Source organism: Sinocyclocheilus grahami, unplaced genomic scaffold (assembly GCF_001515645.1).
Source record: "Sinocyclocheilus grahami isolate Dianchi unplaced genomic scaffold, SAMN03320097.WGS_v1.1 scaffold317.1, whole genome shotgun sequence".
Lineage (NCBI taxonomy): Eukaryota > Metazoa > Chordata > Actinopteri > Cypriniformes > Cyprinidae > Sinocyclocheilus > Sinocyclocheilus grahami.
The window spans coordinates 248,638-273,485 of NW_015505496.1; the positions used below are offsets into that span (position 1 = coordinate 248,638).

At 36.9% G+C, this 24,848-nt stretch overlaps 1 protein-coding gene across 2 annotated transcripts; it reads left to right on the forward strand.

The window, feature by feature from the left end:
* Positions 1-3,273: 3,273 nt before the first annotated feature.
* Positions 3,274-23,869, forward strand: LOC107602007 (atrial natriuretic peptide receptor 3-like). Of its 2 annotated transcripts, none has more exons than XM_016294384.1 (8): positions 3,274-4,132; positions 12,247-12,369; positions 12,822-12,997; positions 18,944-19,079; positions 21,170-21,264; positions 21,748-21,868; positions 22,156-22,243; positions 22,442-23,869. In XM_016294384.1, the coding sequence occupies exons 1-8, from the start codon at positions 3,463-3,465 to the stop codon at positions 22,551-22,553; spliced, it is 1,521 nt and encodes a 506-aa protein (XP_016149870.1). In that variant the 5' UTR covers positions 3,274-3,462; the 3' UTR covers positions 22,554-23,869. The 2 variants fall into 2 exon arrangements, with proteins under 2 accessions (XP_016149870.1, XP_016149871.1); XM_016294385.1 differs by having other exon boundaries at positions 22,159-22,243.
* The last annotated feature ends 979 nt before the right edge of the window (positions 23,870-24,848 follow it).

A 24,848-nucleotide genomic window follows, 5' to 3' on the forward strand; every position in this document is an offset into this window, starting at 1 on the left:
GAATGCTGGTAGGTCACATTTTTATCTAAAAACAAATTCTACTCTACCTGACCTGGGTTTGGCTTTATTAATAATCCAATTTGTTAAAATCAAGTTTAATGTTAAGTGATTAAAAGAATAATAATCAAATGAGTGCAAAGAACCAAAGAAAATTAGAACAAGAATAGAAACCTTCCATGCATTGGAACAAGCGGGAGAGGGTATTGAGGGTATTGTAGTATTGAGGGACATAGACGTACAAACATACAGCGAGTGTTAATATTATGTACTGAATGCAATCCACATCATAGCTTATTTAAAGTATTTTGGTTTGTTGCTGCATCACCTGTGGCCCGAGACACTGGGATAGGCTGTATTCCCTTTGAGCAGGTGAGCTCTGAGCTTTTTCGTCTAACTAGGCAATTGCAGCAGGCACATGATTAAGGTTATGAGATTTATTCTTTAAAGGTTACTGAGTAATGAACCACAGTAGTGTTATAGCATTAATGATCAATTACAAACACATGCATGCATGCATAAAAGACTGAAGACCTTTAGATTCTGGTGAACAAAGTGAGTGAATTCCAATAGATTTACAGGAATATAAATAATGTTGATATTATTGGTAATGATATGTTATTGTTATAGATATGTTAGATATTGTTATAGACAGATATTTTTGTTATAGATAACATACAATAGTGCCTGTCTGAGCATACTTTTAGCAACCCAATGGAGCCCAATGAACCCAATTGTATAGTGGTTTTGTATTAAACCACTATACAAAGACAGGACAGTTCCTGAAATATCACGGTTGCTAAATCTACCACATTTTGGTTTAGAGACTAAAATTATATACAGCAATAGCTGTATAATGATATACAGCTCCGCTTTGTGAATTTCTGAGAAAATAATTTTTACAGATCACCAGAATACAAGTGATTGACATAAATAGGAGAGGAAGTAAGTATGTTGACCAAGACCTGCATATTTAAGTTAACAGTTGAAAATGGAAGAGCAGGTAATTAAATCAATACTGATCAGGGTTATTGATCACTGAAAACTTAGGCCAGTGTATATGAATGATTGTGGATCTTAGTTTTTCCAATGCGTTCCCATTATTCTCGCATGCAAAGCAAGTACAAAAATCTATCTTTTTAATTCAGACTACATAACTGATGAACACTCATTCATAACTCATTCTTTTGTTTATGTTGTAAGTTTTTGAAATGTTGTTCAAATTAGTTTCAGCTGATGTGGTCCTCTATAATGCTACGTGAAGTAACCTGTTCCACAATAACACAAGTCAAGTCATCTTTATTTATATAGCGCTTTATACATTACAGATTGTTTCAAAGCAGCTTTACAGTGTTAAACAGGAAAATAGTTTGTCAATAATGCAAGAAGACAATAATCATATGTATCTATCATACACAACTATCATATGTAGCTACTTTAATGCACTGCTGTGTGTGTGTGCGTGTGCGTGTGTGCAAGGGTAGGTCTACAAATGTCTGGAACACACTCGTAATTAGACAGTATTGATGTCATTGTGTTGAAAAGTCTGTGGGTTAAAAGGAAGGCTAGCTACTGTAATTACATCTCTTGCTCTCTATCTGAGTGCATTTTGGCTAATTATTCTCCCCCTCATGACCACTGTAGCATCTAAAAACCATTCTCTAGGTATTTATCAGCGTTAACACTGGGAGGTGATGCTTTCAGAGAAAAGCATTATTGCACTGGTATGTTGGGAAATGCAACCAAAGCGATATTAAAATAAGTATAATGTTAAGAATTAAACTTGTTCTAAAGGTGCATGTATGTAAAGGTTTACCTGTGTCCTTTGTGTAAGCCAAATTAGTTTATTCTGTTCAGTACCTATGTGCATATTGCAAAAATTGAAAGTTCAGCCTGAGATTGAAAGAAATAGTATAAGTGAAGAAGAATTTCCAAGACTAATTCAGTCTGATGATTAATCTCTGTCTGGAAAGTGCAGTAAGTAATTACATTGCTCTGATCAGTCATTTTATACTGTGTGACATATACTGAGAGTCAATCATGATAAAATAAATTCCATAAGGAAAAGTTTCCATTAACAGGGGAATTACAGGAGGCTAATGTGAGACTGACCATCTGAGCTCAACATATTAACAGTCAGGTTAACATACAAAAATCAACTAAGTTCACATGTGTGCGTGGGCCGTAAAGACAATTACATTTCAGTAAAATGTATTGATTCTGCTCTGCTTGGCACTATCAAACAAGGTCACTGAATAACTGAACTGAACTGATCTGAAAACTGCTACTATATTATCTTCTATTGAGCGTCTTTTTAGCTCAAATGGAAGTCTTAATTCTAATTAAAATTCATGATTAATTAATCCCTTTTGTTGACACTGGCATAGGCTTTTATTTTTATTTTTGTCCCCGTTTACTACAGTAAAACTGCTTTGAAGCAATCTGTGATGTATTGCTGTTTTCTTAGATGCCTTTGAGTGAAACAGCCAGTAGGTGTCTTCAAAAACACAACTGTAGTTCAGCGAGGTACCTGACGATTATAATATAAACTGCTGCTCAAGAAGTGATTAGAAAGGCATGCAAAGTTCCTTATGCACAGACTTACATGTAAAAAGTTCTGCCTTGTTACTGTATTACAATTAAATAAAATTAGTTTATAATAATCACTAGCTAAAACAAGATCACTTTTAAGCCTGAACACTTCTGGACAGATTCAATATTCCAGTCTCCTCCATAGTTCTCAATGTGGTTATGGATTAGTGGTTATGACTGTTTTCTTCTGGGGTTTTTTTCTCTCCCTTTGATCGTGGCATAATATACTTTCTGAGTGTTTGTGCTGGCAAATTTCCTCAGATGGCGAGAGTACAAATAAGTGATGACTATATTGAATTCATTTAATAACAGGTTAAAGGGGTCATATGATGTTGCTAAAAAGAACATTATTTTGTGTATTTGGTGTAATGAAATGTGTTTATGCGGTTAATTAAAAAAAAAAAACATACATTTTCCACCTCATTGTTCTGAAAAAGCCAGGTGTGCTCTGATTGGCCAGCTATCCAGTGCGTTATGATTGGCTGAATACCTCAAGCATGAGACGGAAATGTTACGCCCCTTACCATATTGTGATGCCCTGTCAGGCCGGACCGTAACATAAAACCATGTCTGCATTTGTGATCGGAGAAATGACAAACAACAAGCGCTACTCTACACTGCTCAAAACTCACGTTTGAATCATCAGTGGCAAATTAGGAAGAGAGAGGGGCTCTGGAGAGACTCACAGGACAGACACACACACACACACGACACATCTCACTTATAAACAGAAAGAGTGGGATTTTGCCATACTAAGTTCAATTAAGGATACGTCTTAATTTATACAACAGTCTTCTTGGGGTGGGGGGGAACTTTCAAAAGCTGTGCAAAAAGAAAAAAAAGCATCAGTTACTTCGTTCATTGGTGTTAAAGATGTCATGTTTCATGTCACTATGTCTGTCCATTTGGGTAGTGCTCATGATGCCTGGCAGGACAAGTGCACTGACTGACAACATCGACGTGATGGTCATGCTGCCTCGCAACAACACATACCTGTTCTCTTACCAGAGAGTTTCTCCGGCTATCGAGTACGCTATAAAAACCCTCAGCAGAGCAGAGCCGTTCGCAGGATTGAAATTCAATTTGCAGTATGAGAACTCCGCGTGCGGGATGGACGCTTTGTACGCGCTCGTGGACAAGCAGAGAGACGAGCGTCCCGACCTGGTCCTCGGTCCGGTGTGCGAGTACACGGCCGCGTCGGTGGTCAGAGTGGCATCGCACTGGAACATCCCCGTGATCTCAGCAGGTGCTCTGGCCACCGGCTTCAGCTCGAAAACCACCGAGTACTCGCACCTCACAAGAATCGCTCCAACTTACCTGAAAATGGCTGAGACCTTTCAGGCGATGTTCGGACGTTTCGGCTGGAGGACTGCATCTTTGATTTACGACGATGATAAAGACGAGAGAAACTGTTACTTTACGATAGAGGGGGTTTTTACGGTGCTCTCAGAGTACCACATCGTCACCGACTACGCTTTGTTAAACTCGAACGAGGAAAGAGTAGACGCCGACGGGATCATCACGTCCGTCTATGGGAGCCAAGGTAGCCTACTCTTTTACTTGTCTGTCATTTACCAAATGCTTTATGGCAAGCCGTTTTAACAGTTACTCCATAAAACGAATCGGTGCCTACTTTGTTTCTAGTACTTTTTAATTAGATAGCCTACTAGTATTTATGAATTTGACGTTCAAACTTATAGATAGGCTACTTAATTAGTCTTATAGTAGGTCGCTAGTCATTATATGCACTATAACTGTTACCTGTGACAAGTTGCACGTTTTTGCCATTAAATTGCATGGGGATCTGTGGTTCTATTATTTTCAACCATTCATCTCAGATTAGTATGCATTCCAGTTGTTGCTGGTAGGCTACTTGTTTCCGTTTTACTAGTAACTACTCATTAGGTACTAGTCCTGGTTTCTTCTCTCTCACTAGTAAATATTATCTACTTAGGCTTTATTACAGACAATGAGCTTTAGGAAATACAACAGCTTGCCATAGATTCAGAAAGGATGAAGTTTCTTGCCAGAAGGTGATAGTATGCACAAGTGGAATGGATGGCATCTGGTTGGGTTTGAGGCCCATTACCTTTCATTTATCTGCCTAGATCTGTACTATTAGACAACACCACAAGTGGTAGTAATCCACATTGATACTAAATAGATGAGATTACATGTTTCCACATACAGTCACAGCAACAAGCTAACTCAGGACAACCTTTTTTTCCATTGCAAATGAATGATGTATTAGGGACATGGGAGTGGGCATGGGCATTGGGATCAGATTTGTTAAAAACACCTATATCATTCTAAGCAGAATTGCTTCTATTAGGCAGAATTGCCTTCTATTATCTGATGCTATTAGGCATCTCAAACAAACAATCGCTCTATGTGACGATTAAGGCCAAAAACACTTCAAATTCAAAATGTGGCTTATTTTTTTCCTTATTGTTGAATTATGTTAACTGATGTAAATTAATAGCACATTGTTTATTTAAATGCTGTTTGCTGCCTTTCATACCTGGTAATATAATTTCTTTAGAGAAATTCATTATAAAATGATTTAAAGGATAGACATTTCTGATTTGGTGTTGATTGGAACTAAAGTAATGGGACTGTAGGGGTACGCAACTGACAAAATGTTTGGAAAACATTGTAGAGAATATTACTTTGAAAAACATTCCTAAAAAATCAGTGTAGTCAGATTTTTTTCACCAGCAGCTTGTTCTCAGTTGTGACTCACCTCGGGTATTCACAGGTCAAGAGGGTGGATTTGCAAAGTATTGCCCCTGGCCCAGTCAACACATTTCCTTATGTTATTGAGTGACTTTTAGTTTGAAATGGAACTGGAACTTAGTTTTTTCTGGAAGTGGTGTTTACACCTTGCACAAGTGGAATGGATGGCATCTGGTTGGGTTTGAGGCCCATTACCTTTCATTTACCTGCCTAGATCTGTACTATTAGACAACACCACAAGTGGTAGTAATCCACATTGATACTAAATAGATGAGATTACATGTTTCCACATAAAGTCACAGCAACAAGCTAACTCAGGACAACCTTTTTTTCCATTGCAAATGAATGATGTATTAGGGACATGGGAGTGGGCATGGGCCTTGGGATCAGATTTGTTAAAAACACCTATATCATTCTAAGCAGAATTGCCTTCTATTAGGCAGAATTGCCTTCTATTATCTGATGCTATTAGGCATCTCAAACAAACAATCGCTGTATGTGACGATTAAGGCCAAAAACACTTCAAATTCAAAATGTGGCTTATTTTTTTTCCTTATTGCTGAATTATGTTAACTGATGTAAATTAATAGCACATTGTTTATTTAAATGCTGTTTGCTGCCTTTCATACCTGGTAATATAATTTATTTAGAGAAATTCATTATAAAATGATTTAAAGGATAGACATTTCTGATTTGGTGTTGATTGGAACTAAAGTAATGGGACTGTAGGGGTACGCAACTGACAAAATGTTTGGAAAACATTGTAGAGAATATTACTTTGAAAAACATTCCTAAAAAATCAGTGTAGTCAGATTTTTTTCACCAGCAGCTTGTTCTCAGTTGTGACTCACCTCATAAAATTTACTGATCAATTGTCACATTACAAGTTTGTACATATTTCACTACAAATGGCTTACTTATTAAGGTTTAATTCTTTTACTTTATTTTAAGTTTCATTTTAACTTGAAAATGCATACTGCAGCAGTGTTCATTGTTTGTCCCTGAAGTGGTCAGTGACAAGCATGTAAGCAAGTTAATTTATGTTGGCTGCTGATAATAACAGCATTCATCATTATCTACTCTCTCACACAGTTTCTCATAATCAGAAGTCAGTGCAGATTGCCAAATAGTTTGTCTTTGCCTGCAGCCTGCATCTTTAGAGGACGTCATTGGGACGTTCTCCAGCACCTGTTATGCCTGATTTGATTAATTTGGCCATTGCGATGCCCTTGTTTTTGTTGTTGTCAGTCTTCGTTAAGCGGTTTTCAACCTGTTGCATGAAGCTGCAGCGTGTCGATTGGCACAGGTGAATGTAATAAAATACAGATAACTTTAATAACATGGCCCAGCCTGCACATGATCGCTGATTTAAAAGTATGTTTTAGTTGCTGTGCCTTGAAAGATTGTGAAAAGCAAAACCTTTGTAAAATTTCAAAATTACGTCTGAGCCAATCAGAATCAACGTAAGGGCTTGACAATAGATGAATGCCCAAGCCTCTACTCATTTCAACTGAGAATTCTGTCTCGACAGCCGTTTTTGAGCACTATTTATTCATATCACACATTTAAGCTTTTAAACTTATAAATATGTACAGTGTACACTACAGTCTCTGGACTCATGGCGCCCTGGACACAAGTATTTTATCAGTTCATAGAAGATGAATCACTAAATGGCCATCTGAGATTTCAAAGGTTAGGAGGTTAGGATTATGATGTTTGGGTGGTACTAATGCTCACTGTGAGTGAATAATAGCACAGTTTGATGTTTACTTTTGATATCTGATAGAGTGTTTGGACCTGGAAACTTAATAAGCAGATAAGAATGACAGATCTGGCTGTTGACTGTGTAAATAAATAAAATTCCAAGTAATGATCCACACTGAGGCTAAATGTCAGAAGAAAAGGCATTTTAATGAGGATGGCATATGGTGTTGCAGTGTTTTGACAGTGAATGACGTGAGCACAGAAGCCCAAACTGGCTTGTTGGAAACCTGCAGAGTGGTCCTCAGGGAGTGAATTTACTTAGCCAGAGATATGTCATTATAGCCCTGCTTATTTTGTATTCTCTGCCATGCTGCCAAAGTCGGACAGAGGGGCAAGACAGTAAACCCTTATACTCAGTAGCGATATAGCACAAGTTTGCACAACAATATTATTTCCATGTGCATTTTTTAATGTGCTAATTTTTCTTTTGAACGTTTTTGCACACATATTTTTAAGTACATTTATGTATAGAATTGTCAAATCTACTTAAATTATGTAAAATTAAAGGGTTACGTAAAATTAAAGAGAATAAGTATATTTAACTTTGCAAGTTAGTTTGTTGAGTAATTTCTACTTAAAGGGGTCATATGATCCAATTTCAAGTTTTCCTTTATCTTTAGAGTGTTACAAGCTGTTTGTGAATAGATAAGATCCCTAAAGTTGCAAAGACTAAAGTCTCAAACCCAAAGAGATATTCTTTATAAAAGTTTAGACTGGTCTACGCCCTCCTAAAATGCCTCGTTCAAACATTCCCCCACATGTCTACGTCACTGTGTGGGAAGATTTGCATAACACCGCCCAAATGTTCACGCAAAGAAAGAAGGCGTAACTTTATTGTTGCTGCCCCCGCCATGTTGTGAAGACGCTGTGTGTTTCGTTGCGAAAGCGAAAACACTTTGTTTGGTCTTCCAAAAGAGGACACGACTAGAAATCAGTGGTTAAGTTGTATTTACAACACTGTTCCAGAACAGTTCAACCCAAATATTCAGATGTGTGCAGCGCATTTTATGGAGGACTGTTTCCTGATCCTGGTAGAGTAGACTACAATGCCGGCTTTTCTGACTCAGACTGTAAGAATTTGCCACTGATGATTCAAACGCGAGGTTTGAGCAGTGTAGAGTAGCGCTTGTTTGTCGTTTCTCCGATCACAAATACAGACATGGTTTTATGTTTACGGGGCGTAATGCAATGCGTAAATAGACAGTATAAGTCATTATAATCATTAATTATGTCTCCACTGGATGCTACAAATGCCTCGTTTGTAATGGGTTTTATTGGTTTTGTCTCGTCGCACATTTCCGTCACACGCTTGATGTATTCGGCCAATCACAACGCACTGGATAGCTGGCCAATCACAGCACACCTCACTTTTCAGAAAGGCAGGGCATAGAGGAGCAACAATAATGTACAGTATGTGGGAAATAATGTGTTTTTTTAACCTTAAACCGCATAAACACATTTCATTACACCAAATACATAAAATAATGTTCTTTTTAGCAAAATCATATGACCCCTTTAATCATTTGAAGTTTACTCTGCAATACTTAAGTACATTTTACTCAATCATTGTTTGTAAACTTTAGTTTAACATCATAGCACTGAAAAAAAGCAATGCTATTAAAGCACATGGTTCACTTAGAACAGGAGTGTCCAAACTCTGTCCTGCAGAGTTTTGCTCCAACCCTAATTAAGCACACCTGAGCCAGCTAATCAAGGTCTTACTAGGCATACTAGAAACTTCCAGGCAGGTGTGTTGAGGCAAGTGACGGTACAATGACGGTAACAATCAGTGGCTAGAGTATGAATGGCTCCAGATGTCACAAAACAGCAAGTTACTAAACCTAACAACAAAAAGCAACCATAAAACAGTGTAAATGCTCAACTCAAAAACAGTAAAACAAAAAATCAACCTTAATTATTCATGCCCCAGTGCATGATGGGAACACCTGTATCACAACTTTGATATTTACTCAAGAAATCCTTGTAAACATCACAAACAATTAATATATACTTAAAAATATAAGTATATATTAAGTAAAATATACTTATAAGTTCAATTTATACAAGCTTGAATTGAGTACTGATATAGAATTTACACTCTTTTTTTCAATTCTTGCCTGAACTAAATTATTTAATGTAGAATTTACATTTGTTTTTCCGTACTTCACCACAGAATCATTTTTTATCAGTGTATATAGACCCCAAGGTGCATTAAATGCGGCACAACCAACAGTAAGTGTGCCATGTGTTGCCTCTTTGCATTCCTCAGTTCATTTGTAACTAGTGTCAGTGGGAAAATCCAGATTTTTGAAATATTGCTGGCTGGAGCTGTACCCCATGGAATCACTGGAGAGTGAACACAGGGCCTGTAGTGTGCTGTGCGCTCTGTAATTAAAGGGTGCTATAGTGCAGGAATACTGAGGTGAAGTTTGTCCCACTCAGCTGAGGATATTTCAAGCAGCGCATTACACTGACTGAGCTGTGGGGAAAGTTCCAATCCTCTGAATCTTCCTATTTATGGGTCGCTTTGCAACTTAAAAAAAAAAAAAAACCTCTTTTTGCTTGTTTGTTTATTTATTTTTGACCTCCTTGCTCCATGGGAAAATATTTTGTACCTCAGACTGTTTCTGTTAGGCCAGGTCAAAAAGAAGTTATTCTATGGTACTTATGAGCCTGTGCTTACATAACTGAATCAATGCCACATGCTCTTGTAAAGCTGGCCAGTAGCATAAAGGTCATAATTGATCTTAAATTAACAGCACTGTGCACATTCTCTGGATCGAGACTATAATAACTTAATGTACATGTTGAATTTGTGGTCTGTGAAACTCTTTCGAGAACACAGTGCTTTGTTTTGTCTGCCATAAATAGAAATGGGAATCATAAGGAAATGAACGATTCTGGTTCTGGTACATACAGTATTATCATACGAACAACCAGTCGGTAACTGATTTAGGTCTCACAAGTCCCACTTAAGTTTTTCAATGTGTTGACGTAATTTCCACTGAAACAGGAAGTTTATGATGTTCGACTTCCTCCAGTGTGCTTTAAAATACAGGATTCTGTGTAGAATTCAAATGTGTTTGGAGGTTCGCATGACACTGACACGAAAACCAGACTTCATTCTCCCCAGTGGAAAGCATGTTTAAAGTGTCTGAATTGCTCCCTAACCCCTATATAATGGAGTAGATGCCGTTTGCATATATATCATAATAATCTTTTACAGTGTAAGGCCAGAATGCTTCAGATTGTAGAGAGCATACTAATGAGGAGCTGAAGTGTAGAAAGATTTAATCAAAATCATTGATTCGTTGAAGTGAGAGACCGTAAGTTTTGAATGCTTTTAAGTCTTTTAAAACGCAAATTTTGTCAATGTTTTAGAGAACACTAGCTTATAGATATCCTTAAGGCCGACATATTCATACTAAAAGCAAAAAACTTCAGTTTCATCTAATGTAAATACACCATGACATTGTATTTGTTTTTGGTTCATGGAGTTGTAAATGGCTAAATTAATTTCAGTAAGTGAGTCAGATTGAGAAAGTACACCAACTGATTGAATAGTTGTAATTTGTGATTAATTAAAAATAACTGGCTTAAGAGTCTTTCACTTACGAATCACACATCACTGGTCGCACTGTGCAGGTATGTTTGTGAAAAGAACAAAAAAGTAAAAAAAAAAATAATAATAATAAAAAAAGATTTAAAAAAAAAAGTAATTTTCTCGAGAATTTGACTACTGTGTGTGCTTTATGTTTGTGCTAAATAGTAACACAGGTAGCAATTTCAGAGTATTTTAGTATAGTTTTCCTTCCTCATCGGTTGAAAGCACATGTGAGAACTGTTAACAGAACCAAAAATTATGAAAATCATGTGGTTACTGTATTATTTTTTATAATTATCTTGGTTATCAACCCTAGTAAAAAAAAAAAGAACTATGCCATAATTTATTTAAAATACATTTATTTCATACCACGTATACTTCAAATTCATTAACATATTTATTGACACGTCACTTAAGACTTACTGATATAAAATTATAATTAAACTTTATTTGGAGTATTTCTCTATTGCACAATGCACATTTCTTAAAGGGGTCATATGATGCTTTTTTTAAAGATCATTATTTTGTGTATTTGGTGTAACAGAATATGTTGACATGCTTTAATGTTCAAAAAACACATTATTTTTAAAATACTGTACATTATTGTAGGTCCTCTATGCCCCGCCTCTCTCAAACACTTAGTTTTCAGCAAAGTATCTCCTTCCGACAAGCGCAGTCTGCTCTGATTGGCCAGCTGACCCAGTGCATTGTGAACACCGCAAGCACTCGTCGGGAATGTTACGCCCCTTACCATAATCACAAGCTTCATCTTTCAAAATAAATGTAAAGACAGAGCCCGAAAGGGGAACAGAGTCGCGTGACAGACACAGTGATGAAGCTGGTATGTGTTTGCAGTACACAAGCCACGGTTAAGACAGCTGACTCCACTGTGATGTGTGTCTCTCTCTCTCTCTGCGCACACACACACACACACACACGATGCGCAAAATCTTAACTTTGATCAAGAATATCTCTTTGGTTTTGAGACTTTAGTCTTTGCAACTTCAGGGATCTTATCTATGCACAATCAGCTTGTAACACTCCAAAGAAAAAGGAAAACTTGAAATCGCATCATATATGACCCCTTTAATATTATGACTAAAATGTGTTTTAATATCACTATTAATAAGGATTGTATGATTGCTGTAAAATTCAAGATATTTAAAGTCTACCTGAAGTATACTTGCAATAGTTCCACTTTATCACATTCAGATACAGATATACTTAAGTATATCTTTAGTTGGACCTCAGCACTACTTCCGCACAATTAAAGTGCATTAAACACAAAGTAGGTTGTTCCAATTTAGCAGACTTTAAGTGTACCAGGTTAGTATACCAAAAGTACAACTGCAGGGTATTTTATTAAGCACATAAATATGTAAATGTTTTTGTAGTACACGTAGCACAAAATAAATGCATTTTTGCTAGGGAACCCTAGTCATTAATGCAGTTTAAACATTATAAACGTGAACCAGGCGGCATTGGTGGGGGTGGTACCCTAAATTAGTAGTTTTGAATGACAAATAACATTCTTGTTCTTTCTCGTTTTCCAGTGGTGATCATGTGTGCCAAGGCGGACACGGTACGAGACCTCATGCTGGCAGCCCATCGACGAAAATTAACCAGCGACAGCCACATTTTCTTCAACATTGAGCTTTTCAACTCCTCTTCCTATGGTAAAGCTCCACTACTGTACTTATGGTTGTTGCACACTGGTTACAATGCTTATCTTAGTTCCCAGGATGAGCCATAGTCATACGAGATTGTCCTTTGACCCTCTAGCACAATGAAGCTATCTACACTGAACTGCAAAAGAGGCCCAGCTCTTCTGTTTGATAGAGATTACATTCAGGAGACATTTGGCTCAACACAATTGTGCCTGGATATTGTCTGGTGTGCAGGTCCAGAATGTCCACTGATGTTCTTGTGTATATTTAAAAGCGCCATTGTTGCAGCAAACATAACAGAGTAGATATTTCAGCCATTGTCACTGAGGTTTTATCAGCAGAAACAGGCAAAACATGCTTGTATAATGTCCTTATTTTAAGAGATGTACTTTTCTATGGCAAATCTTGCGATATGCTCATGTGAACATGACATACAATGATAATACAACATTATTTTACAGGGGATGGATCCTGGAGGAGAGGAGACAAATATGATAATGAGGCCAAGGCTGCCTACAGCTTTCTCAACACTGTAACATTGCTTGGGTCCACAAAGGCAGAGTTTGAAGATTTCTCCATGGAAATGAAAAAGTCACTACAGCAGTCAGACATCCCTGTCTGCGAAGGCTGCAGTGCTGTACGTGAGTCTTTGAAACAAAATTACTGACTATAATGTTAAAAATATATAATAGTGAATACTGTCATGTTCAAAAGCCCAAATGTATTTCAGATACATTTGGTCAAGTCTTTGCAGATCTAAATTCCTACAAACATTTTCTTCATCCTTTTAATAAATTAAAATTTAGGGATGCACGATATATTGGTACTAAATTGGTTATCAGCTGATATTAGAGTTTTTTTTTTACATGTATATCTGTTGATATTGGATATTTAATTATTATATTCACATTTTCACTTTCTATTTTTTCATTTAGATTATCCAACACCTTGGTAATTGTGTGTGTGTGTGTGTGCATGTGTATATACAGTGGGTACGGAAAGTATTCAGACCCCCTTAAATTTTTCACTCTTTGTTAAATTGCAGCCATTTGCTAAAATCTTTTAAGTTAATTTTTTTCCTCATTAATGTACACACAGCACCCCATATTGACAGAAAAACACAGAATTAATGACATTTTTGCAGATTTATTAAAAAAGAAAAACTGAAATATCACATGGTCCTAAGTATTCAGACCCTTTGCTGTGACACTCATATATTTAACTCAGGTGCTGCCCATTTCTTCTGATCATCCTTGAGATGGTTCTACACCTTCATTTGAGTCCAGCTGTGTTTGATTATACTGATTGGACTTGATTATCAATAAAATAAATAATTTTACTTGTATACAAATTATACATTTTTTGTGATATTTGAAGTTTTGGGTATAGAAATGCAAAAGAGATTAATCGAAAAACATCCAACCATGACTATTTTACAATACACCATCCTCATTATCCCCTGTGAACAGTATTCAGGCAAATCAGTCACTCAGTCAATCAATCATAAGCCCCTTCCTGCAATTCCATCTGTTTTGTGGCCTGCACGGTTCAGAGAGCAGCTGATTCATTTATTCACCCAGTTTAAAGTCAAAATACGGTGCATTCACACTTTAAGTGCCTTTGAATGGGGTGACTTGGCGTTCCATACAGGCCCCATATTTTGGTCTGGCTCTTTCCCATCATGTCAGCTTCCTTTGAAAAGCCGTCAAAGCTTTTCTAAGGAAGACAGCGGGAACTGTCTTTCTGAAACAAAGAGCTGTGGACAAATCGAAGTACCAAGGTTAATAACCTCAGTGGGGGCCCTGACACTTTTGATTGACTCAATTGCTGTATCAGCAGGAGCCTCAAAAGTCTTGAGCTGGACCCTTGCAGGGGACCACCATCATATAGAAAGAAAAGTATTCAGACAAAGACCGTTCTCATTGCAAATATGAATGTCAGGACTTCAGTGTCCCGAATACAACTATTTAATTGTATGAGTACACTTACCAGAGAAGCAGAAGCCTTACTTGACAGAAGCACAGGCTAATGTGACGTTTCACAAACTTGGCCTTCTCCTTGTAGCTGCTGCTTGTATCTGCTCCGTTTTTTTTTTGTTCATGCTGAATTAATGAGCTGAATGAAGAATGCTCACTTTATTCATTAAGGAAGGTGATACATTTTTTGGAATTGGCTTCCAGTGAGTGGTGTTCTTATGAGCATCCACACAGATTTTAGCAATTCATACTAGCTGCCAGGAAATGCAGCCATACTCATTTGCAAAGAGCCCTCCATACGCAGAACGTAAATCTGCTGGATAAATGACAGCTTCCACTGTTAACATTCTAGAAGGTCGACTCTACAGGATAATCGAGCTACAAAGTAAGTCCTTTAAAAGATTTGTAAAATATGGGTATAAAGGCGCTGTCAATCATAGATCCTTAGCGACTTTAAAATGACTTAGCCTGTGAAAAATGCTAAGCATTTTTATGCACTGATGACCAGTAGGTGGGTGTGTTGGATTACCACAGTCATTAGGGACATGTTTTATGTGATTGATTGGATTTCTACCAAGTTTATTCTATAGTTTCCATTTGCAAAATACTCCATTTGCAAATGGAGTATTTTGCAAATGGAGTATTGCAAAATGGAGCAAATGGAAAATACTTTCCATTTGCAAAATACAGCAAATGGAAAATACTTTCCATTTGCAAAATACAGAAGAAAAGGTTTTGAAATTATCCTAAAAACAGGCAACATTCCTCAGAATAATTAAAGGGATGGTTCACCCAAAAATTAAAATGTGATGTTTATCTGCTTACCCCCAGGGCTTCCAAGATGTAGGTGACTTTGTTTCTTCAGTAGAACACACATGATGATTTTTAACTCCAACAGCTGCAGTCTATCAGTCGTATAATGCATGGCAATGGTAACAAAATCTATGAGAGTAAAAAAAACATGCACACACAAATCCAAATTAAACCCTGCTGCTCGTGATGACACATTGATGTCCTAAGACACGAAATGAACGGTTTGTGCCAGAAACCGAACAGTATTTATATCATATTTTACCTCTAATACACCACTATGTCCAACTGTCTTTGGGCGCGCGCACGGCATCCGGTGCGTGAGGTGTGTACGCGCTCTGGCATAGTTTACGTTAATGGGTGTGTTGATATCCAGCCGAAGAGCAATCAACCATAACTTCAGGCGAGCAGGCTCAGAAGTTGGGAATACGTGGAAAGTGAGAGAACGTAATCTCCGGCGCTTGCGTAAACTACGCCAGAGCGCGTACACACCTCACGCGCCGGATGCCGTGTGCGCGCCCAAAGACAGTTGGCCATAGTGGTGTATTAGAGGCAAAAAATTATATACATTTCTGGCACAAACCGATCGTTTCGTGTCTTAGGACATCAATGTGTCGTCACGAGCCACAGGGTTTAATTTGGATTTGTCTGTGCATGTTTTTTTTACTCTCATAGATTTTGTTACCATTGCCATGCATTATACGACTGATAGACTGCAACGGTTGGAGTTAAAAATCATCATATGTGTTCTACCGAAGAAACAAAGTCACCTACATCTTGGATGCCCTGGGGGTAAACAGATAAACATCAAATTTTCATTTTTGGGTGAACTATCCCTTTAACTATTTTTCATATTTTCTGTTCAAAAGAACCAAAGTATGAATTGGGTCAGATTGACATGTATTTCATCTTACTTAGTGATAGTTGTCATCTGTTTATCTGTTACTTATTTTCCTCTTACCTCGGCTCGCCCTTCGGTGTGCGTCACTGCAGGTTATCAAGTTCCAGCATGACAAAACCACTAAGGCTCAATTAATCCCCAGAAACTCTATTCACACAGATTTAGCATTTCCAAAATACCGATCTCCTCAGGTGTGTATTATCTAATCACAGCTAAAGTCGAGCCAATTCAGGGTCAGGTTTCAACTAATGAGGTTTTAATGCTTGGTAACTGGCTCTTAGATATATCTGCCTGTACTTGAGCAGAACTGCTTCAAAGTTATTAAAAAACAATTCAGCCTGAGAAGGAGGATCAGTGAAGCGACTAGGAACATTCATTAGAGATGATCAAACTCAATGCACTAGACTGCATATGAATTTAAGACCACCCATGGTTGCTTATTTCCTTTTCTTCTCAACAACCCTTATCTAGAACAAGATATGCAGTCAACTGCTTTGCTGACCATTAAGGGCCCCTAAAACCATCTCACAGGATCTAAACACACTGCGACCGAATGGCTAAACTGAGACAAACAAAGGAAGTCACAGACTTATTACAGACAGTTCGTTCTGCTTCAATCATCTCCATTTGATCAACAATGAAGGGTGTCGCTGTTTTCAGAATAGACACTGTCGCACACAAGTTGGACTGAATCTGTGAAATTCTCTCATGTAAACCTTTATCACATTTCTCTATCTAATCTTGTAATTCAATGTAAATAATGTTCAGTGAAAGTTTGGTCAGAAAGAAAAGGGAGCTATGGAGGACTTAAACATGAAAAAATATATATAAATGAGGAAATGTGATTATAAAATGACATAAAATGAAAAAATGACCCAATGGCACAAAGTGAATTGTATTTTTATACAATTTTATTTAATTTCATGTAATTTTTGTATTCATTCATAAATTAATTTCAGCAGAAATATATTTATTTATTTATATATCTAAGCAGTGCAGTATAGTTTAATTGTGGCACAAGGATTAAGAAGATCTTTGTATTTCTGAATATTCTTACCTGGTCATTACAGAATATATGACTCAGCCATTGCAATTGGACTTTGATTCTCATTGTTTGAAGAGGTTTTACCACTCATCTGAAAGGCTTCATCATGTAAGGTTTTGAGTCGTCTTCAATCAATGAGAAAAAGTCCTAATGCAGTGATTGAGCTCTTCACATACAAAATGGAAGATGTCTGAACATTTGGTTGGCATTCATGTTTTTTGTTTTTTTTTGTTTGTTTGGTGCATTTCATTATGAGGAAAAAGGCGAAGAGATAAAAATAAATAAATAAAAGTAGGTCATTTATTAATTTATCTTTCATATTTCATACTTGTTTCTCCATAGATGGCATCTTAAAATTCTGTTCTTGCATTTCTGTCATTGCAGTATAGCTGATAGTAACAGTAAGACTGCACTGGGTAATTTTTCACCGGGGTGAGGAAACTGACATGCGGTTACACCTTTTCATGCCAGAGCCTGAAGTTAATCCGCCCAAATAAACAGAAACAGACTTATTGGTAAAAACAGTGAGTCCAGTGAGCCCTGAGGATGAGTTACATTCACTCTAATGATGCAGGGCTTGTTTTGGTTTAATCACTGCAGTTGGGCCAACTCTGAATTAATGTCGTTATGCAGTTTTCTCTCCCCTCCCAATATCTATGGAGGAATTAAAAACTAAAAACATTATTTATTAAACTTTGAGATATATATATATATATATATATATATATATATATATATATATATATGGAAAGTAATATGAATTATAGCCTTCTAAATGGAATAAGCTTCATAAATAAGACTCTGATTTTAGTCAAAGTATAGGATATATTTTAATGAACAAAAACTGAAATGGGCAGGCTAAACAGACACTAAAAAGAAGTGAAGAAAACCTTACAGTGGATTTATTTATTTTTGTTTCATAAGAAATCACGTTTTCATTTAAAGGTGCTCCAAACTGTGATGGAAAACCACATATCTCAACGTGGGTGACAGTCCTTGAGACCTCTCCTTTAACTTCCGAGTTAAAATAATAGAAATTTAATCAAAATCACATTCTTGAACTGAGATGCCATCAGTTTTACACAAACTGTTGCCAATAGTGACTGATCTTAAATATAAGCAGGATTTGTTTCGCAATGAGAAAGCATGACATTTTTTTGCATGAGGAATGTTCAGTCCGATACATCGTGTTGCTGAATCGCAAGCTGTGCTCTGTATGAAAACACGGCAGGGTTTGTTATGCTCTGAATGCTTGGAGATTTCACCTCTGTTCACGCTTCCAAAAATTAATATGTATATAAACAGTCATATGACTATATCAGCTTTTCCTGCTGTTTCACTCTTATTAGACAGTTGAGGGTGAATGTAAATATACAGTAATCTTGGCAGCGGTTATCGAATCTCCCCTGGGCCGCAGACTGACTAAGCCCCAGGTTTTACTATTGTTTGCCTTGGGCTGCGCACATGCAGCATACAGCTCTGCGGCAGGAACGGACCATTAATCAGTAGCATAACATGAGCATCTATTAGTACGTGCTTTTCAGTATTCATGGCGGCTGGGTAGCCCGCATTATTCTTTAATTGCTTAATATTTCATTGAACAATGTAGTGCTGTTTATGGATCCTCTCCATCTTGTTCACTCTTGAACCTTTACTTACTGTTTTCTAATAATATCTTGTAATTCTATGTAAATGAAAGAAAAGCTATGGAGGTCCAAATAGGGAAAATAATAATTATATTATATTATATTAAGAAATGTAAAAAAATAAATGCATGTATACTGTAAAAATAAATAATAAATGCATAAATAAATAAAGCAAATGTATTCCAATTCCCCCTTTTTTTTGCAGGTCAATATGTTTATGGAGGGGTTCCATGATGCTTTGATTCTGTATGCATTTGCCTTGCGTGAGGTGAAGAGCAACGGTCTGACGAAAAACGATGGACTGGAAATCACGCACAGCATGTGGAACAGAACATTTGAAGGTAATTCACAAATAAATGCTGTTTTTCCCTCTACTTAATGTTTTGAAATCAGGCCGCTCAAGTGCTATTGACACTGGCCTATGCTGGACGTCACTTGCATTTTATAGCAAAAATGAATCCGCAGCTTTAATTCTGAAATGCAAATATATACTCAGAGAAGCATGAGGGTTGACTGGTTCAATTTTGTGTCAAAGTTCAGCGACTGAGAAAGTAAATAGTGGCAGCAATCTCGTCAGTAATCAAGTGAAACCTCCTAATTAGCATGCCTGGATGAAGCACCAGCCAGATGGTGTCAGAATAGGATGATTGCTTTTAGAAAATAAACATTACACTTGTGTTAATCATGCTGATTTTGCATGTGTGCATCTTGGGTAGGGGTATAGCATTAAATTAATGCAAGGCCCTGAATGTGTTCACTGTGTAAAAGAGAGAGATCTATGCATGAAATATGCACGCTCAGTTTGTAGTATGATTCAAGACCTGTCTTAAAGTACTCTTACACAGTAATTGATCAAAAGTGACAGTAAAGACATTTATCATATAAAATGTGTATTTTTATAACATTCTATTCATCAAGAATCCTGAAAAGATTTTATTGCCCTTACCACAAAAAAAGAAAAAAAATGAAGTAGCTCAAAATTTAAAACTAACTTCCCAGTTTAAAAATGAATTATTCTTTTCTACCCTTCTGAAATGCCAGGATTTGAAATCAGGAGAATCATGACGTCATGGTTTCTCCTCGACCTGCTCCTTAACATTGTCGTTTGTAATCAAGGAGGTTTGTTCTAAACAACTCACGCCTGTTAATCAGTCACAAGAGCGTTACTACTGTTAGGAAAAGAAAGACAAAGAAATGCAAATTTTATAAATTTACCTTACTGCTGTTTATGCGTAAGTGAATCAATCCAGTGACTAAACGACCAACTTCACACTGTTCCTGTTAGTAGTGTGTAAACCAATCCTGATATAATCAAAGACACAGTTTATACTGCTTAACGAGTCTCAACGAGCATTGTGTTTTCACTGTGTTAATTATATTAAAAGTGTTAGATTGCAAAAATTGTGTTGCAATAAGGAGATCATATTATCATGTCCTCAGTAGCACTGCAACCTTTGATGCTTCTGAATATAATGCTATAATCAACCCTTTTCACAACTAGTGGCAGCTGTTGTAGTACAAACACAGTAAAAGCTTTTAAGAGAGATCCACATGTAATGCTCATTATATATACAAATATGTTAACCAATCATAGCAGTGGGCATTTACATTGAAATCTCACATCAGACACGCCCCTTTCAACTGAGCGTTTAAATCAGATGACTAAATCAGGGTAGAAAATGACCATTTACAGTGGGTACGGAAAGTATTCAGACCCCCTTACATTTTTCACTCTTTTTTAAGGGGGTCTGAATACTTTCTGTACCCACTGTATATCTAAATTATGACCATTTTTGGTGCAAAAAGCATACTAAGATTATAAGTGAACCTCGGGAAACATTATAAAATAAAAAATAAAAAAATTTCATTTCATGGGCCCTTTAAATGGAACGTTACACTCAAAGCTTATTATTAGGGAAAAAACTATTAAAAAAAAATTTGCAAAGAGAACACTGGAATCCTAACACTGACCAAGTCCCATTTTATTCCCATTATTATTCACCACATTTGATTCCCATTGTTGTAGTTATTATTATTATTATTATTATTGTTGTAAAAGAGGGCTCGCCAGTATTCTTGCTACTGTAATTCATTAAACTTCTCTTCCAAAATAAGTGCTCCGTCTCAATGACCACAGCAAGACAACTAAACGTGAAATAACAATGTTTTGCTCGGCCAGAATAATCAGGAACAGGGTCATGTTTTCCTGTTAAATGAAATAATATTTTAAAAATCTCAAGAATTCAGGAACACAGATGTACAGATGAAATTACCATTTTTGCAGTCAAAGCCAACAAAAACGGCAGAAGGCGGATGAGATTTCCTGTTGTATTGCCCACCCGGAATTTGTCGACTCTTGCTGGTTTTTTCCTTGGAATGTTTGACTCTTCAAACTAATTAATTTGATCATTCCTCACATTCCATTATACAGGCATTGCTGGCCAGGTGTCTCTAGATGCCAGTGGTGACCGAAATGGGGATTTCTCTGTCGTTAGGATGACAGACCCAGAGGCAGGAACGCACGAGGTGTGTACACATAATCATCTCTGCTTTATTTTACACACACGCACACAGACACACACACACACAAACATGTTTGTTTTTGTGAATGGTTTGATTTCATGTGAATCGTAATGGTTTTTATACTGTACAAACTGTATGTGCTATTGCCCTACACCAACCCTACACCTAACCCTATCCCTTACAGGAAACTTTGTGCATTTTTACTTTCTCAAAAAAACTCACTCTCTATGATCTATAAGCGTTTTGAAAAATGGGGACATGGGGTTAATGTCCTCACAAGTCACTTTCTTGTAATACCTATGCCATACTCATGTCATTATACAAATTTGTGTCCTCGTATGACACAAAAACGCGCACACACACACACACAAAGATCAGGACAATAGCTGAAATTCAGACATTTAGTTGTAGGATTTTGTTAATGTTTGTGGAAAAATTAAGAAATGCTAAGTAATCACCACGATAAATGTGTTTTTATGCCTTCAGACTGTCATGAGCTACTTTGGGACCAATGGAAGTTTCCAGATCATGCCAGGCTTTAAGAGGGAATGGTTCTCCTTGCGAACAGCACCAGAGCCTCCACACCCAAAACACAGTGACCCATCATGTAAATTACTTCTGCTGCTTCAAGACAGACACTTGTTTTTTTGTAACAGCACGATATGCGCTTGAGTCAAAATTAAGACAACAGATGGCAAAGAACACAATTATTTTATATTATTTTGGATAAATAATATTATTAATAATAATTTGTATTATTATTAATTATAATAGTAATAATAGCACCTTCTTACAGACCCCAGTGTGAAAAGCCCCACTCTACAGAAGGTGAACCTCTCTAAATTATATAGATGTGCTGCTTTCCTTAGAAATGGTTTTGGTTTTTTTCCTAAGCAGGTGGACTAGGAGTATCGGCAGTGACTGGGATAATAGTAGGGGGAATTCTGGGAACGGCTCTACTTATGGCATTCTACTTTTTTAGGTATACATTGAAAACAATAATTTTTTTCATGAAACAGCCTAATGTATTGTATTAATTATAATAATATGAAGTGTCTGGCATTTAAATGTCAGTACAGCCTAAAGTGCCCTAGTATTTGTTGAGATATAATAGAACATTATTATTGCTGCTCGCACAATATCATCTACATTCATGATATTGTTCTTCCTCGCTCCTCAGGAAAAATTACAGGATAACCATTGAACGGAGAACACCTCGAGAAGAGTGTGACATCGGGAAGCACCGTCAGTTGCGGGAAGACTCCATCAGATCCAACTTCTCAGCAGCATAGTCTGCAGTCGTAAGTCGACTGCTGGGGTGTTCGAATTCGGGGAAGGTGCATCTCAAATGGGTCTGTGAGCTCATCAAACACCATCCCAGGAACCCTGAAATATTTATAGACATGCTGTAGTGTTTTTTTCCTTGTAAATATCTCTTGCTCTTCAATTCGTAAACTCAGGAAAGTTGAATTATTGGAGGAGAAGTGCTTGCAAGGCTTCTTGACTCTGTAAAGAAAAAGGGTCTTTTTTTTATTTAGCTACAGACATTTTTCCTGCCAAACTCATCTTGAGGAAAACTCTGTAGAAGCCTGTCAGTTTTGTAGAAAATAGTCAGCTGACTTGAGTCCGGTCAGCTGTGGGGTCGATGGGGAGAAGTGGTTATGAGATATTGAGGACAGTAAGAGTGATACTCAGAACCTAAGCTTACTTTAAATGCAACACTCTCACTCATGTTACCTTCCTCTTCTTCCTGTAGAGAGTGTCCAGTAGAGCACACTGATAAGCATCCATTTGCTCTTCTTTGTAGACTTTGTCAGGTGGCACTGATAAATACAAAACTGATGTGAACTTTAAAATGATATTCCTCTCTGTCAACACAAGCCTTGATGAATCAAATTTGGCTGCATGCTGAAACACTGAACTGTTTTATTTATTATTATAAATTCTGATCTTCTACAAGTGACTTCATTCATAGGTTTTAGTCCCAGTAATTATAATAATCCAATATAATTTCAGCTCTTTTGATTTACACTGCCATGCACAGTATTGAACGCGCTGCTGGGTGCCTCATGACCAAATGTTGACCGACTGGAGTTCACAGTTATGGCTTCAAGATTCGATTGATAACACCGACTTTAAAAATTGTCAATTTTTGTCAAGATGCTTGAAAACGATTTTTAAGCTTATGCTTAAATAGCAGGAAAATACATAAATCCCTAATATAGGCCTCCTCCACCATTACCTTTTGATGTCCGTCTTCTTGTACAGCCCGCTCTTTATTGTTAAACTTCATGCTTTTTGAATGCTAGATAGAGATTTAAAGAAAAGATGATTCTGTTCAAATCATGCCTGATTCTTCATCGCTCATCTTCCTGCACTTCCTGTTGCATCTGTGAAGGTAAACTGCAGAGGAAAGCAATTTCTTTGATTTAAAAAGATAGGAGGTTGTCAGGAAGTTATGTAATAGCTATAGAGATAAGTCACCAAATTATTTTATACACAACAGAAGCCGGTCTACCTAGCAACAAAAGATTTTTAAAAAGCTATGTTCAGTTTATATTGCACATGTACATTTTTTAACTTTGTCTTAGGTTATCTTTGTTAGGAGGTGGTTATCAATAATCTTTCAGTTTCATAGCATATAAAGTATATTTTTAACATTTGTGATGATTCTGTAATGATTATGAGATGTAAATGTGAGATATCAATCACATTTAAAACCATCTCTATGGTTTGTGTCAAAAAAAAAATCTAGGCTTTCATTCAGACTTGGTATGATGGCAATTGTATACTGATGTAAGTAAATGTATCAACATAAGATGTGATGTTATTTATTGATATTTTTGTAGGTTTCATTTTTCTTAGTGTTGATTTTAACATTGTTTCTTGTGTGAAATATACAGAATCCTTTTTGTAAACAGTATATCTGCCTTGTCAGAGCAAATTTTACCTGATAAGTATATTTACAAGGCTTTGTAAACACTCAGAAGAATTGTAACTTATTTAGATTGATACATATTGACCAATTAAAAAGAAAATATATGAAAATAAATAGTCTCTGCGTGTTTACGCCTAGCGGCTCTTACAACTTGCAAATGGTAAGGTCTCCATTCTGCATAGGCCGACCTTAAGAGCAGCACATCTTGCTCTTGTAATGTAACTTCTAAACTACAGAAGCAACAGTGTGGATGTGTGTCCATTCAGTGGGCCAGTGGACTGTCATAGCTGTGGTCTGAAATTCCTCATAGATCTCCAAGAGGGTGTGCGCAAATGATCCCAGACTGCAGAGACACTATGTGAACACAGGTCGTGTAGCCAAAGCAAACACAACTCACTTCCTTTTTTGCTCATCACAACAGGTGTCTCTCACACACAACATTTTTCCACTACTGGTCCATCTATACAACTCCTCCAGAACAGATTTTAATGTTGAGGGATACTCAAAAATAAAAAAAATCTGTCATTTACTCAAATTGTTCCAAACCTCTATGACTCTCTTTTGCCTGTGGAACCCAAAAGGTTTCTTTTTTTTGGGGGGGTGAACTATCCCTTTAAGGTCCTGCTAAATGTTTAACATGCCAGACACT